The sequence below is a fragment of the Notechis scutatus genome, chromosome 3, assembly GCF_049901735.1.
Source record: "Notechis scutatus isolate UNSWTSFEM ecotype Mainland chromosome 3, rNotScu1.2, whole genome shotgun sequence".
Lineage (NCBI taxonomy): Eukaryota > Metazoa > Chordata > Lepidosauria > Squamata > Elapidae > Notechis > Notechis scutatus.
In genome coordinates this window covers 82,282,063-82,294,316 of record NC_142011.1, presented here as the reverse complement: position 1 = coordinate 82,294,316, position 12,254 = coordinate 82,282,063, and the positions used below count along the sequence as shown (strand labels likewise).

The 12,254-nt window shown below is 37.9% G+C and overlaps 1 protein-coding gene and 1 long non-coding RNA gene across 5 annotated transcripts in view; one reads left to right on the top strand and one right to left on the bottom strand.

The window, feature by feature from the left end:
- ZNF326 (zinc finger protein 326) overlaps nt 1-6,983 on the bottom strand; it is a 30,376-nt gene extending 23,393 nt beyond the window's left edge. For all 4 annotated transcript variants that reach the window (XM_026674109.2, XM_026674111.2, XM_026674110.2 and 1 more), the window contains exons 1-3: nt 6,874-6,983; nt 3,435-3,582; nt 1,136-1,541 (exon numbers count right to left, since the gene is read on the bottom strand). In XM_026674109.2, the coding sequence (XP_026529894.1) occupies nt 1,136-1,541; nt 3,435-3,582; nt 6,874-6,889 (570 nt within the window). In that variant the 5' untranslated portion in view covers nt 6,890-6,983. The remainder of the gene's footprint in view (nt 1-1,135; nt 1,542-3,434; nt 3,583-6,873) is intronic.
- LOC148131261 (uncharacterized) lies at nt 6,829-9,082 on the top strand. Its single transcript, XR_015748633.1, has 2 exons — nt 6,829-7,100; nt 7,451-9,082. It is a non-coding gene; the product is annotated as an uncharacterized LOC148131261 (long non-coding RNA).
- The last annotated feature ends 3,172 nt before the right edge of the window (nt 9,083-12,254 follow it).

The window sequence follows — 12,254 nt, the reverse complement described above, 5'->3', positions numbered from 1 at the left end:
AGCTTATTCCTTCATCAACAAATTATAGAAAGGTTACTAGGGTTCCTAGGTCTACAGATTAAATGCCAATTGTACCCTTCAGAGTATTACATGAACAAATCAATTAAAATAGAATAATAAGCATGCAAAAAACTTAAAAAATATTCCAGTCTACATTTAATCCTCCAATCTTCTTTAAAATTTTAACTGTTTTCTTAAGGCCAACTGTTTGAAACTCAGTATTTAAAGAATTTTAAGAGAGCATCTATTGATGATCAAATGAAATGAAACTCTTTATAAATTCAGATATGAAATTATAAAGTAAGTTAAAGGGACATCATCTTATAACTTGAAGTTTCTGAAGTTTAAGATTCTGTTAATGGTGTTTTGATTTGGTACAGTAATATTTGATATTTGTTAATAATCTTTGAATTGTTCTTTTGAACTTGCACTAAAACATTAGATCCAGCATATGAGCGCATCTACTACTGAATTATAACATAATAGTTCACTAGCATAGTTTAGTACACTGTTACTTTTCTTTCAGCATGAACAACTGTGATGATATCCCTTTAACAATGTTTTGAAATTATCCTTTTTAATGCCTTAATGTATTAAATCTTCCCTTCCATGTAAGTCTAAATGACCTTAAAGTAAGCCAACATTATGTCGGAAGAACTGATTACTTCTTGCCTCAACAAAATCTGTTATGTGGCATTTATCCTCTAAAATCAATAATATACATACATTGCACCTTTAACCTACTCAAAACAAAAACAAAAAAAAGTTCTAATTAACCTTTACAAAGTTTCAAGACTTCTCCCACTAGCCAAGATGCTAGTGTTAACAAGGAAAAATGCAATTCCTTTTAACCCCTTTTAGACCAAACCCATTGCCTTAATATTCACCTTTCACAAAAAAGGTGATTTGATAAAACCTTAGCAGCTAATCTTGTAATACTTTTACTTGTGTAAATGAAGAGAGAGACAGGGTACTAAGTTCTGGGTAAACACCAAACCGGATTGGAAGGTTGTCAACCCTAACAGTTTGGCAAAAACTGCAGTGTGATATACAGTGCTTTTGTTGTAATGCTATGGTCTTGAAAGGGTTTAAAAGAGTGACTAGTGAAAAGAATCTGAAAAGATTCTGTACTTACTCCTCGGCCACGGCCTCTGCCTGTTGATGGTCCTCCAAAAGCATCATAGTTTCTGCTTCCAAATCCACTGTCAGGATAAGCAGGCGTTCCTCTCCCCCGAGAGCCTACAGGTGCAGGCTTCATATGGGGTGAAGAAAAACTGCTGTAGGAAGAGTAAGTCTCTCTTCCTCTGTCCTCCATAAACCCAGGCCTCAATTTTGAGCGTGAGTAAGGTGCTTCCCAGCTAGACCCGCCCTGGTTTCTACCTCCGAAAGAGTCAAGGCTATTCCGGTAGTTGCTGTCAAATCGACCACCATAACTACCTCCGAAGCGGCTTTGTTCGGGTTCATTATAACCATAGCCAGATCTGTACAGATCTCGCCCACCCAGAGAAGACCCGGAGTCATAAGACTCATAAGGTCCAAACCTGGAAAAGTTGCAGTGAGGAAAAAAAAAGTAAGCTTACTAAAGTTAAACATTTCAAAAGACAAGTTATCAGTTGACATTTATCAACTAAAATCAATGTATATTTTACTTTGGTAGGGTTTGCTTTGATTAGGTCTGGGCATTTCCATGCTGTGATCAGACAGAAAGCTATCTGAGTCACTTTTCACTGAAAAATAGTATTAAAATTCAGAATGCCTAAATTTCACTAAATTTAGTTGCTCAAAATTATTTCACCTCATTATTGTGCCCAGACCTAGTCTAACGAATGCAGGCACCTGCATATTTTAAAGGTTCATAAAAGTATTTTGTTTAAAGTCATGCCTAAAACAGTTCAATAGCATTTGAAAGACTTTGCCCTCAATTTAGAAGCTGTGACAGTATCAATAATGCAACTATTTTAACTTGTTATTTCAATGGTTCATAGTTCAGTTATATCTTACAGAAGAAATCTAAATAATTTTCCTTAACTATGCCTCATCTTCTACCATTACATTTACAATGTATCAGAGAGGATTGGGAAATCTATAGCCCTCCAAATATTGTGCGACTGTAGTTTTCATGAGCCCCAAAATGAAATGCTAAGAAATTTTAGACTTTGGAAACATTTGGAAAGTCATAGATTCACCTGCCTCTGTTTGTAGGGAATAAGACAAACTCTCTTTATAGAACTGAAAAGTCAAAATAAATCTTAAATATTAATGACCCTTTGGCACAGAGAAAGGCTGTACATTACATGCAAATACTATATTACCAAAAAGCTGTATGCAGCATTTTAAAAAGATACTAATTGAAGAACAGAAAAAAAGTGTGCAGAGTAATATCAATGTCATAAACTGCACGGAAATAGGAATTCATTTTCATTCCAAAGAATTAACTATATTTTAATTCTTAATTAAAGAAATTGAAAGAAACTTCAAATAATTACAAATCACAATATGACAAGGCTATATTTATCTTGTCTCCACTTCATACTTTAAATACAAAACTTTCATATTTAAAATGCCAACTACAAAGCAGTCCATTACAACAATAAACTTTTTATATAATGCATTCAGTAAATTCCAGCCATATTCAGATTACTAAATGGTAGGTACATTTTTTCCTGATTCGCAAAATAGTTTACAACAGTGTTAGTTATATTAATTGTTGAAAAGCACTGTGTATTTATACAGCTAATTTCCCAATTCCTTATCAATGCCACAAAAAAATGGAGAAATCGAAATTGTTAACCATGTTCTTCTTGCTGTCACTGAAGAATTAGGATATGCAAATGAGACTGCAACCAGGTTTAATGTATCATTCAGTTATTTTGTTTAAAATGCAGAGTTCTTACAGGAAAGCCAAATTTAGAATTAAATCATGATCTGATGTTAGTAGACATCAACTGCAGGCACAGTGAAAAATCAAACTGTCAGAAATACTATTACAGTGCTAGAAACAATTTTAAAACACTGCACAAGTGTGTTTTAGTGTAATTAGTACCTGCCAATAAAATAATCTGGACATGAAAAACTGTCTACCAATGAATATTCTTGCAAAATATATTACTATTCAAATTAAATTTAAGTGTTCCTTTCAAACAGAAGGGGAAAACAAAAGCAGCAGTTCTGATCCAATTAAGAGCATTTCAGCTCTAGATTCTGTTCTAATATTTAATTGCTGAAATATTTAAAGAGATCTGTGATAAAACATGTATTGCAGCATTATATTTCATATAAAATATTTATTTTAAAAAGACTACACATTACACCTCTGCATAATAATGCACCATGCCCTGCAATATGCTCAAGGAACACTTAAATTTGATAGAGGTATACTTCAGAATATATTTGTATTATCTTTGACATACAAAGCAAATGATTCAGTATTTTACCTGGCAGTGCCTCCTCCACCTCCTCCTCCACCTCCTCCTCCTCCTCCTCCGCCACCTCCATGGCTTTCCATTCCATATGACTGATTCATATAAGAGTCCATAGCTCTTGGGCCACTATAGGCACCATGCCCATAGTCACGATCCATTTCTTAAAAAAAACAAAGATTAAGATTACTGAACTTTTGTAGATTAGTAAATTATGCACTCCCCAATTTACAACAATTGGGACCAGTTTCTGTTGCTAAGCCTGTTGCTAAGCAATGTGGTTGTTAAGTAAATTGCACCCCATTTTACAAACAATTGCTACTATTGTTAAGTGAACCACGTTTGTTAAAGGACTCGTGGTCATTAAGTGAGTTCAGCTTTCCCCATTGATTTTGCATATGAGAATCCCTCTGGGAATGTCACAAATGCTGATCAGATGCTCCCAGGACCCTGTCACCCTCAGAAGTATGTGCCAGTTGCCAAACAGCTAAATGTTCATCATGACTATGGGGATGCTGGGATATAAGTGCGAGGACTGTTTATAAATAACATGTTTCAGTGCCATAACAACCTTGGTCATTAAATAAATGGTTGTAAGTTAAGGCCTACCTGAATTCCAGTCTCAAGAACAGTTTATAATAAGATATCATCAAGACTTTTATAGCAAGATCACCCAAATTCAATTACACAAAGAAAATTCTCTATCCTCTGCTTCCAGTTCAACTAAGTAGGCTAATTTGCAGAAAAGCAGCTAGAAGAGATGGGGCTGAGCAAATGAAGGTCAGACATTCCATATGTATTTGTTTCAAAAATAAATTAAAATCTGAGATCAACTATCAACTTCTATAAAAGTATCCTACTGCTTCCATGAAACTACTCAATTACTAAAATATCAGTGAAATGTTTTAATCTCATTATTTATTTTACATTTTTATTCAGAATGATTATATATTCATTTGACCATCCTATATAAAGTGCGACTGAGTTAGCAAATTATATCTACAATACCCTTTTCCAAAATCAATAGTTACACTATGTAACTAACAATCCTTACAGAAATTATTTTCAAATATATTGAGCACAAGAATGCAGTCATTATAGGTAGTACTCAGCTTACAACTGTAGTGCAAGTCAATCTGTCGTAAGATGATTGTAAATCAAAGCACCCACAGGACTAACTCCATTTTATGACCTTCTCAGCAGCAGTTGTAAAGTGAATGCAACAACCATTAAGTGAGTCAATGCATTCTTATGTGCATTTTTTGCCAGAAACTGGCTAAAAAAGTTGGTTTCCAGCAAAAAAATAAATCTCATGATAGCAGAATATGGCAACCAGCAGTAAAGGCAAGTTTGTTGCCAAGCACCCGAAATGCAGCCACATGATTTCAGGGATGAGATGTGCCACTATTGGAACGCCAGAACCAGTTCATAAATATTTTTGGAGGGAGAAGTCTGTCATAACTTTGATTGATTGCTAAGCTCTGATCTTTAAGAAATTATAATTATATAATTATAGTCAGGACTGGTGAGAGTGTACAAATATCATTCATTTCTATTTGCCACTGGTATCTATCAACAGTTCTTCCAAAAATCCCATCTTTCCATCTTATCTGCTGTTTCATCCATCATCTGCCACTTACATGGCCAAAATTTACGCTGATAGATTATTATTACTATTAATTATATTATTATTACTATTAATAATTACTGTTCTTCTCATCCTTCCTATTACCTAGCTCTTCCCACTTATGACTATAACTGTGTTGTTTGTATTTTTACAATTTATAGTTTTGTTTTCCTAGTATGTTTTGATTGCGTGTTAGTAACCTATGTATGATTTGACTGCTTATAGTAACTTATGACTATTACTATTGCTTATGACTATTTTCACTGATATGCACTGGAAAAAGTGACTTATGACCATTTTTCACATTTATGACCATTGCTGCATCCTCATGGTCTCGTGACTTGCATTTGGATGCTTGACAACTGACCCACATTTATGACATTATCATCAAATCACAACTTTTTGCTTTTTCATAATAATATGAACAAGCCATTTCTATAAAGATCTAGCAGTCTAATCGATAAAGCCCAAAATCAGAGTTTTGGGTTATTTTACTGTAACAGAGAGAGTCGGAAGTCAATGCTTCTTTTTTTTCTATTTTTCCTCACTTTTCTTTCCTCTTCCCCCACCCCACTGCTTTTCTATTTACTTTGTATTTTGTATTTTATAAGACTAACTCAATACAAATGTTAGTGGCTTAAAAAAAAACATTTATGACAGTTTGCGAGTCCCGGAGTCATGCCATTCCCCTTTCTGATAAGCAAAGCCAGTGTGGAAACCAAATTCACTTAAAAAATTGCATTCTTGATTTAAGAACTGCAGCAATTCCCTGAACAAATGTGGTGGGACGGGTCACAAAGTGGGGCAAAAACTCACTGAACAAATGTCTCACTTAACAAGATACATTCTGGGCTCAACCGTGGTCGTTAAGTTGAGGACTGCCTGTACTGCTTTTTTTTTTTTTTTTTATAGAGTTTTGATCTTTGTAAGCAGCCCTGAGTCACTGAACCCCATATATAAATTTAATTTTATTATTTATTTAAGAAAATATAAATTGCCTGAAATAATTTTTTTTTAAAAAAACTGCCTGGAAACAGTGGGGGAAAAAGCAGGAACAAAGTCGAGTACCATTCGCAGGCGAGAAAAAGCAAACCTTCCCCTTCGTTCGTCTAACGGGGCCCTTCCAGGAGGGCTTCTCCTCGCTCCGATGCCTCCCCACGTGCGAAGGACCAGCTTTTCCTTAAAAGTGCAAGGATCACGGGGATGACAGGCAGAAATACGCCCCGCCCCCTCCGCCCGGAGATCTGCCGTAGGAAACCCTCTCTCTTTCTTGCATCTGTTCGCAATTCCGACGCCACCCAGATGTGGCGTAACGTAAATGTGGCGTAACGTAAATTCCGACGCCACCCAGATGTGGCCCGAGCTTAAAAACGTAACGGTCCCTTGGCCGGTGAATCGGTTCGGACGTTCATACGAGGGCCTTTCTTCGTCGCCATCAGTTACTACGCCATTCCAGAAAGCCATGCCCGGGTTGTTGTTTCCCCTCCCCCCTCCCCCACTCACAACTCCCCATATGAATAATGACTTCAGGCGGGACTATTATTCGGATTGGGATTAAAGCCGGCCGGGTATACTAGGCCACGGGGAAGGGCGGGGACTGTGAGGAGCGCGGCCTCCTCAGGCTCCCCTGGGCCTTTTGTGTCGACACCCACGCCGAACATTTCGGGAATTAACATGGCGCGCCTCTGGCTGAGGGAAAAGGCCCACCACCACTGACCCCACCCCACCTAGGCCGGCACGCTCGTTTCCCGCCGGGGTTACTGTTGCTCCCGCCGCCATTTTGAGGCCAAGCCGCTTCACGGGCGCAACGGCAAATCCCAGTCTCACCTTCCCCGTAATCCATGGCGGCGACGGCCCTCGAGGGGGTGGGGGGTTTCTAGGCGCGGTTAAGAAGCGGCGTCGCTCTCCGTGCGGCGGTCGCAAGCTCCCTGTGACGTAGCTTCCGTTCCAGCGACGTACAAGGAGCACGGCGCGGCACGCGCGGCTTCTGAGCACGCTTATTGGCTACGTCACACCACCACCACCACCCCCTTTGAGCATAGAGCCGGTGAAAGGTGAGAGAGAGAGATAAAGGGGAAGCGCGAGCGCGAGGTTTCAATAGACTCTGTACAGATAACAGCAGCTATTTTTTTTTTTCCCCCCATTTTTTTGTTTTTTTTTTATGTATATTAGTAAAACCAAAAAAACAAACAAAAGAAAGATAAAAAACAAACCCCCCAACCCCCCCCCCCCCCCCCCTGCGGGAAGATTGGCCGGGAGGTGGGGGGAAGAGTAAGAACAGCTTTCTTTATCGCCCCCTAGTGGTCTGATATTTATACGCATGCCTATGCAGTTAAGACTACTCCTGGTATCGGAACTGTGGACAATGAGGAGACATTGTGCAATATGCCTTTTTTTTGCGTAGGGAAAATTACAGGTCAGGATGGCAAGGGTGAGACCTGTTTGAACTCTCTCATAAAAAACTCCCAGTTGTGAACTCTTTCTACTACCTATTCAAAATAGACCACTACGGATGTGCTATGTTCCTTCCTGCTTCTACCATCATCCCAGTGCCAAAGAAGCTCTCCATCAAGGAACTGAATGACTACAGACCAGTTCCTCTAACATCTGTAGTTATGAAAATCTTTGAAATGCTTGTGCTGTCCCACCTGAAAACCATCACGATCCGCTGTTAGATCCCATGCAGTTTGCATACCGAGCAAATAGATCAACAGATGATGCTGTTAACATGGCTCTGCATTACATCCTACAACACCTTGAATCTCCAAATACCTATGCAAGGGTCCTCTTTGTAGACTTCAGTTCAGCATTCAATACCATCATTCCAGACATTCTTCTAAGTAAATTAAACCAACTAGCGGTACCTGAACACACTTGTAAGTGGATCATAAGCTTCCTAACAGACAGGAAGCAGCAAGGTGAAGCTGGGCGGAATCACATCCGATACCTGTACAATCAGCAAAGGGCCCCCCAAGGCTGTGTGCTATCTCCACTTCTCCCTATATACCAATGAATGCATCTCAAACGATCCATCTGTTAAAATACTGAAGTTTGCTGATGACACAACAGTGATTGGTCTCATTCGAGACAATGATGAATCTGCACACAGACAGGAGGTTATACAACCTGCCTCGTGATGGAACCGGAACAATCTGGAACTGAACACACTCAAAACCGTAGAAATGGTGGTAGACTTTAGAAGAAACCCTCCCATACTACCACCTCTTACAATACTAGACAACACAGTATCAACAGTAGAGACCTTCAAATTTCTAGGTTCTACTATATCACATGACCTAAAATGGACATCTAACATCAAAAACATCATCAAAAAAGCACAACAAAGAATGTTCTTTCTGCACCAACTCAGAAAGCTCAAACTGCCCAAGGAGCTGCTGATACAGTTCTACAGAGGAATTATTGAGTCTATTATCTGCACCTCTATAACTGTCTGGTTTGGTTCTGCAACCCAACAGGACAGACACAGACTTCAGAGGATAATTAGGACTGCAGAAAAAACTATTACTACCCACCTGCCTTCAATTGAAGACCTGTATACTGCACAAGTCAAAAAGAGGGCTGTGAAAATATTTACAGACCCCTCACATCCCGGACATAAACTGTTTCAACTCCTTCCCTCAAAACACTATAGAGCACACCAGAACAACTAGACACAAGAACAGTTTTTTCCCGAAAGCCATCACTCTGCTAAACAAATAATTCCCTCAACCCTGTTCAACTATTACAAAGTCTGCACTACTATTACTGTTAATCTTCTCATCACTCCTTATCATCCATCCCTTCCCATTTGTGATTGTAGGACTATAACTTTGTCGCTTGTATCCTTACGATTTATATTGACTGTTTCCTAGTATGATTTGATTGTTGATTGTACCCTATGACTATCATTAAGTGTTGTACATTATGATTCTTGATTCTTAACTAATGTACCTTTTCTTTATGTATACTGAGAGTATTTACACCAAGACAAATTCCTTGTATGTCCAATCACACTTGGCCAATAAAGTATTCTATTCTATTCTATTCTATTCTATTCTATTCTATTCTATTCTATTCTATTCTATTCTATTCTAGACAGTGATTAATATGTGTATGTGTGTGTGTGTGTGTGTGTGCAGGTATATATGTATGTATATAGCATGTATTGTGTATGTTATGTATGTGTTTGGGTAGATATATACTTTCTCTTGAGACCAGACAACAGAATTTCATTTTTAATGGGGGCCAGTGTCCTCCAGTAAAAAAAAAAAAAAGACAGTTGTCTTAAAACTCGGTAAGAGAATTGATTGATTTTTTTAAAAATTAAATGTCTAGAAATATCCTTATGCATCTCATATTCCACCCAAATTTGAGAGATTACTCCAGTGGTGTTCAATCACTTGTACAGGTGTCCCAGGTGGGATTCTGAAGCAGTGCAGGAGGGACAGTCACAAAGATCTTAAGTCTTAAAACTGAGCATAAATCACTTTTATGCATTCATCATATGTGTATACTGTAGCTGCCCATCTCACACTCATGCATGTAAAGATGTAACCATTCCTGGGGAAAGGGGCTTTTTGTTCCTACTTTGGTGGGTCCTGGTTATTTGTTTATTGAACAGTATTTATAAGTCACTCAATCTATCCAGGATCTGGCAAGACACAATTCAAAATACAATATCATAAAAACCGATCACTTAAAGGAATACATTCAAGTAACTGTGATGGCCACTAAGCAGAACAATAGATCAAAAACTCACTCTTCTGTTGCTTTTTATAAATTACTGATGAAATGTAAACAATAAAAGGAGCATACAATCTTCTATGGTGTAGGCTGATTTTATAGTTTATATAATAATCTTGAAGGGGTATTTATCTTTCCTTCTGTTAATAAAATACCAGTCAATTATTTCAGCTAATGTTAAAAATAAAGTTTTCTCTTAAGTGAATATGATTCTTGTAACAAATGAACATTTGCACTTTTCCTGGAAATACAATGGGATTGATTTGTTCATGGATGTTTTTCAACTTCCCTGTCTAGGTAAGCATTAACCAGCTCAAATCTATTTAAATTCCAGATTCAGGCAAGGTCAATCAGTTGCTGTCACTTAAGGTTAGAAATATATAAACTGCTGGAATTTGTATTATTTTGGGTCAAAGTACAATAACTTTTAGGATGAAACATGAAAAAAACATGGGGTTTTTCCCTCAAAAAAATTAGATCAAGCTATTCATGCAAATATAATTTGTGAGAGCTTTTGGAAAATGTTTATTTCCCCAATTCTCCTCCCAATTCTACTTTGCCATGACATTCCTTTTTCCTAAGCTATTCTGCCACATCCTCTAATCCTTTTTTCCATGTCCAAAGGCATTGCGCAAACCTGTTAAAGCAAGTTTTTTATATATATATATATTTTTTATAAATTTTATTTTTAAAAAAGCAAGTTTTTTGTGTTATCTTTTTTTAATGTTCTTCTAAGTTTCTAGTTTTAATACATCCAGTTATGCAGTGCTTTTAATAGGATCAACCAAAATGTCATAATGTTTTCAGCCAGCTTTTCAATTATCCAGAATTCTTGTTTAAGTTTGATGTTAAAATAGCAGGAAAGGAGAAAAACACTGAACACTGGAATCCTGAAGTGGGAAACTGGGGTTTCCATTCAAACTATTAATTGGAAGAAAGGGTGGGACGTATTTCATAAATTAGACAAGGGGCCAGAATTATGGATAGCTGATTCTTATTTCTATATATGGCCTATCCTTTCACCAAGTTTTTGGAGATAGCATTCTGGCTTTTAACTGGATTTTAGCACCTTGCTTTTTAATGCCGTACTGTATTTATGCAAGTAAATTTGTTATAATTAATTACCAAAGTGTGGAGATGCATGTTGATCTTGCATATATCATTGAAATAATAATAATGGAATATAACTAAGCACCAGCAAAACTTGGAATAACCACCAAAGAGCAACAAAGCCTTGATACATTCTGTAACGATACTCTTCTCTTAACTAAGATGATTAGGAATATAATTTCAGTCACTAAGTGATACAGTCATAAAGTATGGTGTCATATGACCACATCGTTTAGTGACAGCAATTCCAACACTCCCCATTTCCATCATTAAATGGATTCCGGGTGATTTGCAAGCACACCAGCCGGTAGGTAAGTTGCTGTTGCCTGGTTAGCGAGAATGCAAATGACTCAGGAGCGACTTGCAAACAAGGCTGCAAATGGTGATAACAATAGTTATAGCATTTAGATTATAGCTTTACATGCTTTAGAGCACTCTCTAAACAGTTTACAGAGTCACCATATTGCCCCCAACAGTGACTGTGGGATGCTGTAAGTGCAAGCCCATTGCCAATCACCCAAATCAAGGTCAAGTGACCCCAGGGCTGCTGGAACAGCTGGTTCTTCAAAGACTGGTCATAAGTACCACACGTTCCGTGTTGTAACTTGGAATGGTCGTTCAACAAGTGGTTGCTAAATTGAGGACTACTTCCTGTATCTCTTTGCTGCCATAAAGTAGTCATAGAGAGTGTCAGAAACAAGCCAGAAAAAGTAGCTGTAATATAGCTGATGTAAAAGTATTTTGCCACCCTACTTCCTGAAGCAATAAAACAGATCTAATAGGCAGGGAAGGGTTTTTCTGTCCTCAAGAGCTCATTTGGTGCTCCAGGAGCCAGGATGGATGAAATACGTGTGATACTTAAGGAAAAGTCCATGTTCCTTTTTATTCCATCAGTAGCCTTGGGAAGTAAATTTAGTGAAAAGATGGTGTCTATTCAGTTAGCTTCATGGCTGAAGAGAGATTTAATTCTAAGTTCACCAGCTCTTCAAATGTTCTGTTACAATCAGGTCTCACAGCCCAAACCTCTACTCTCCCAAGGCCTTGAAGGCAAACCTATGAACGTGCATTTCACAGGTGGCAAACCATGTCATGTCACCAGACCTTCAAATCCTCTGGAAGTCACGTGAGAGAGCCCTGCTCTCGCCTGCAGAGCTTCCAAAAAGTGTGCAAAGGATACTTTCCTGCTTTTTTTGGGAAGCTACAAGACAACATGAGAACGTTCTGTGAAGTTTCCAGGCCTCGTGTGAGCTGGAGCTGCCTCAAATGGTCATTTTGAAAAAAATATTTGCAATTATGTATTTACTTATTAAATAATATGTAATTAAATGTACTCCTTTTTATGAATTCTTCCTCTT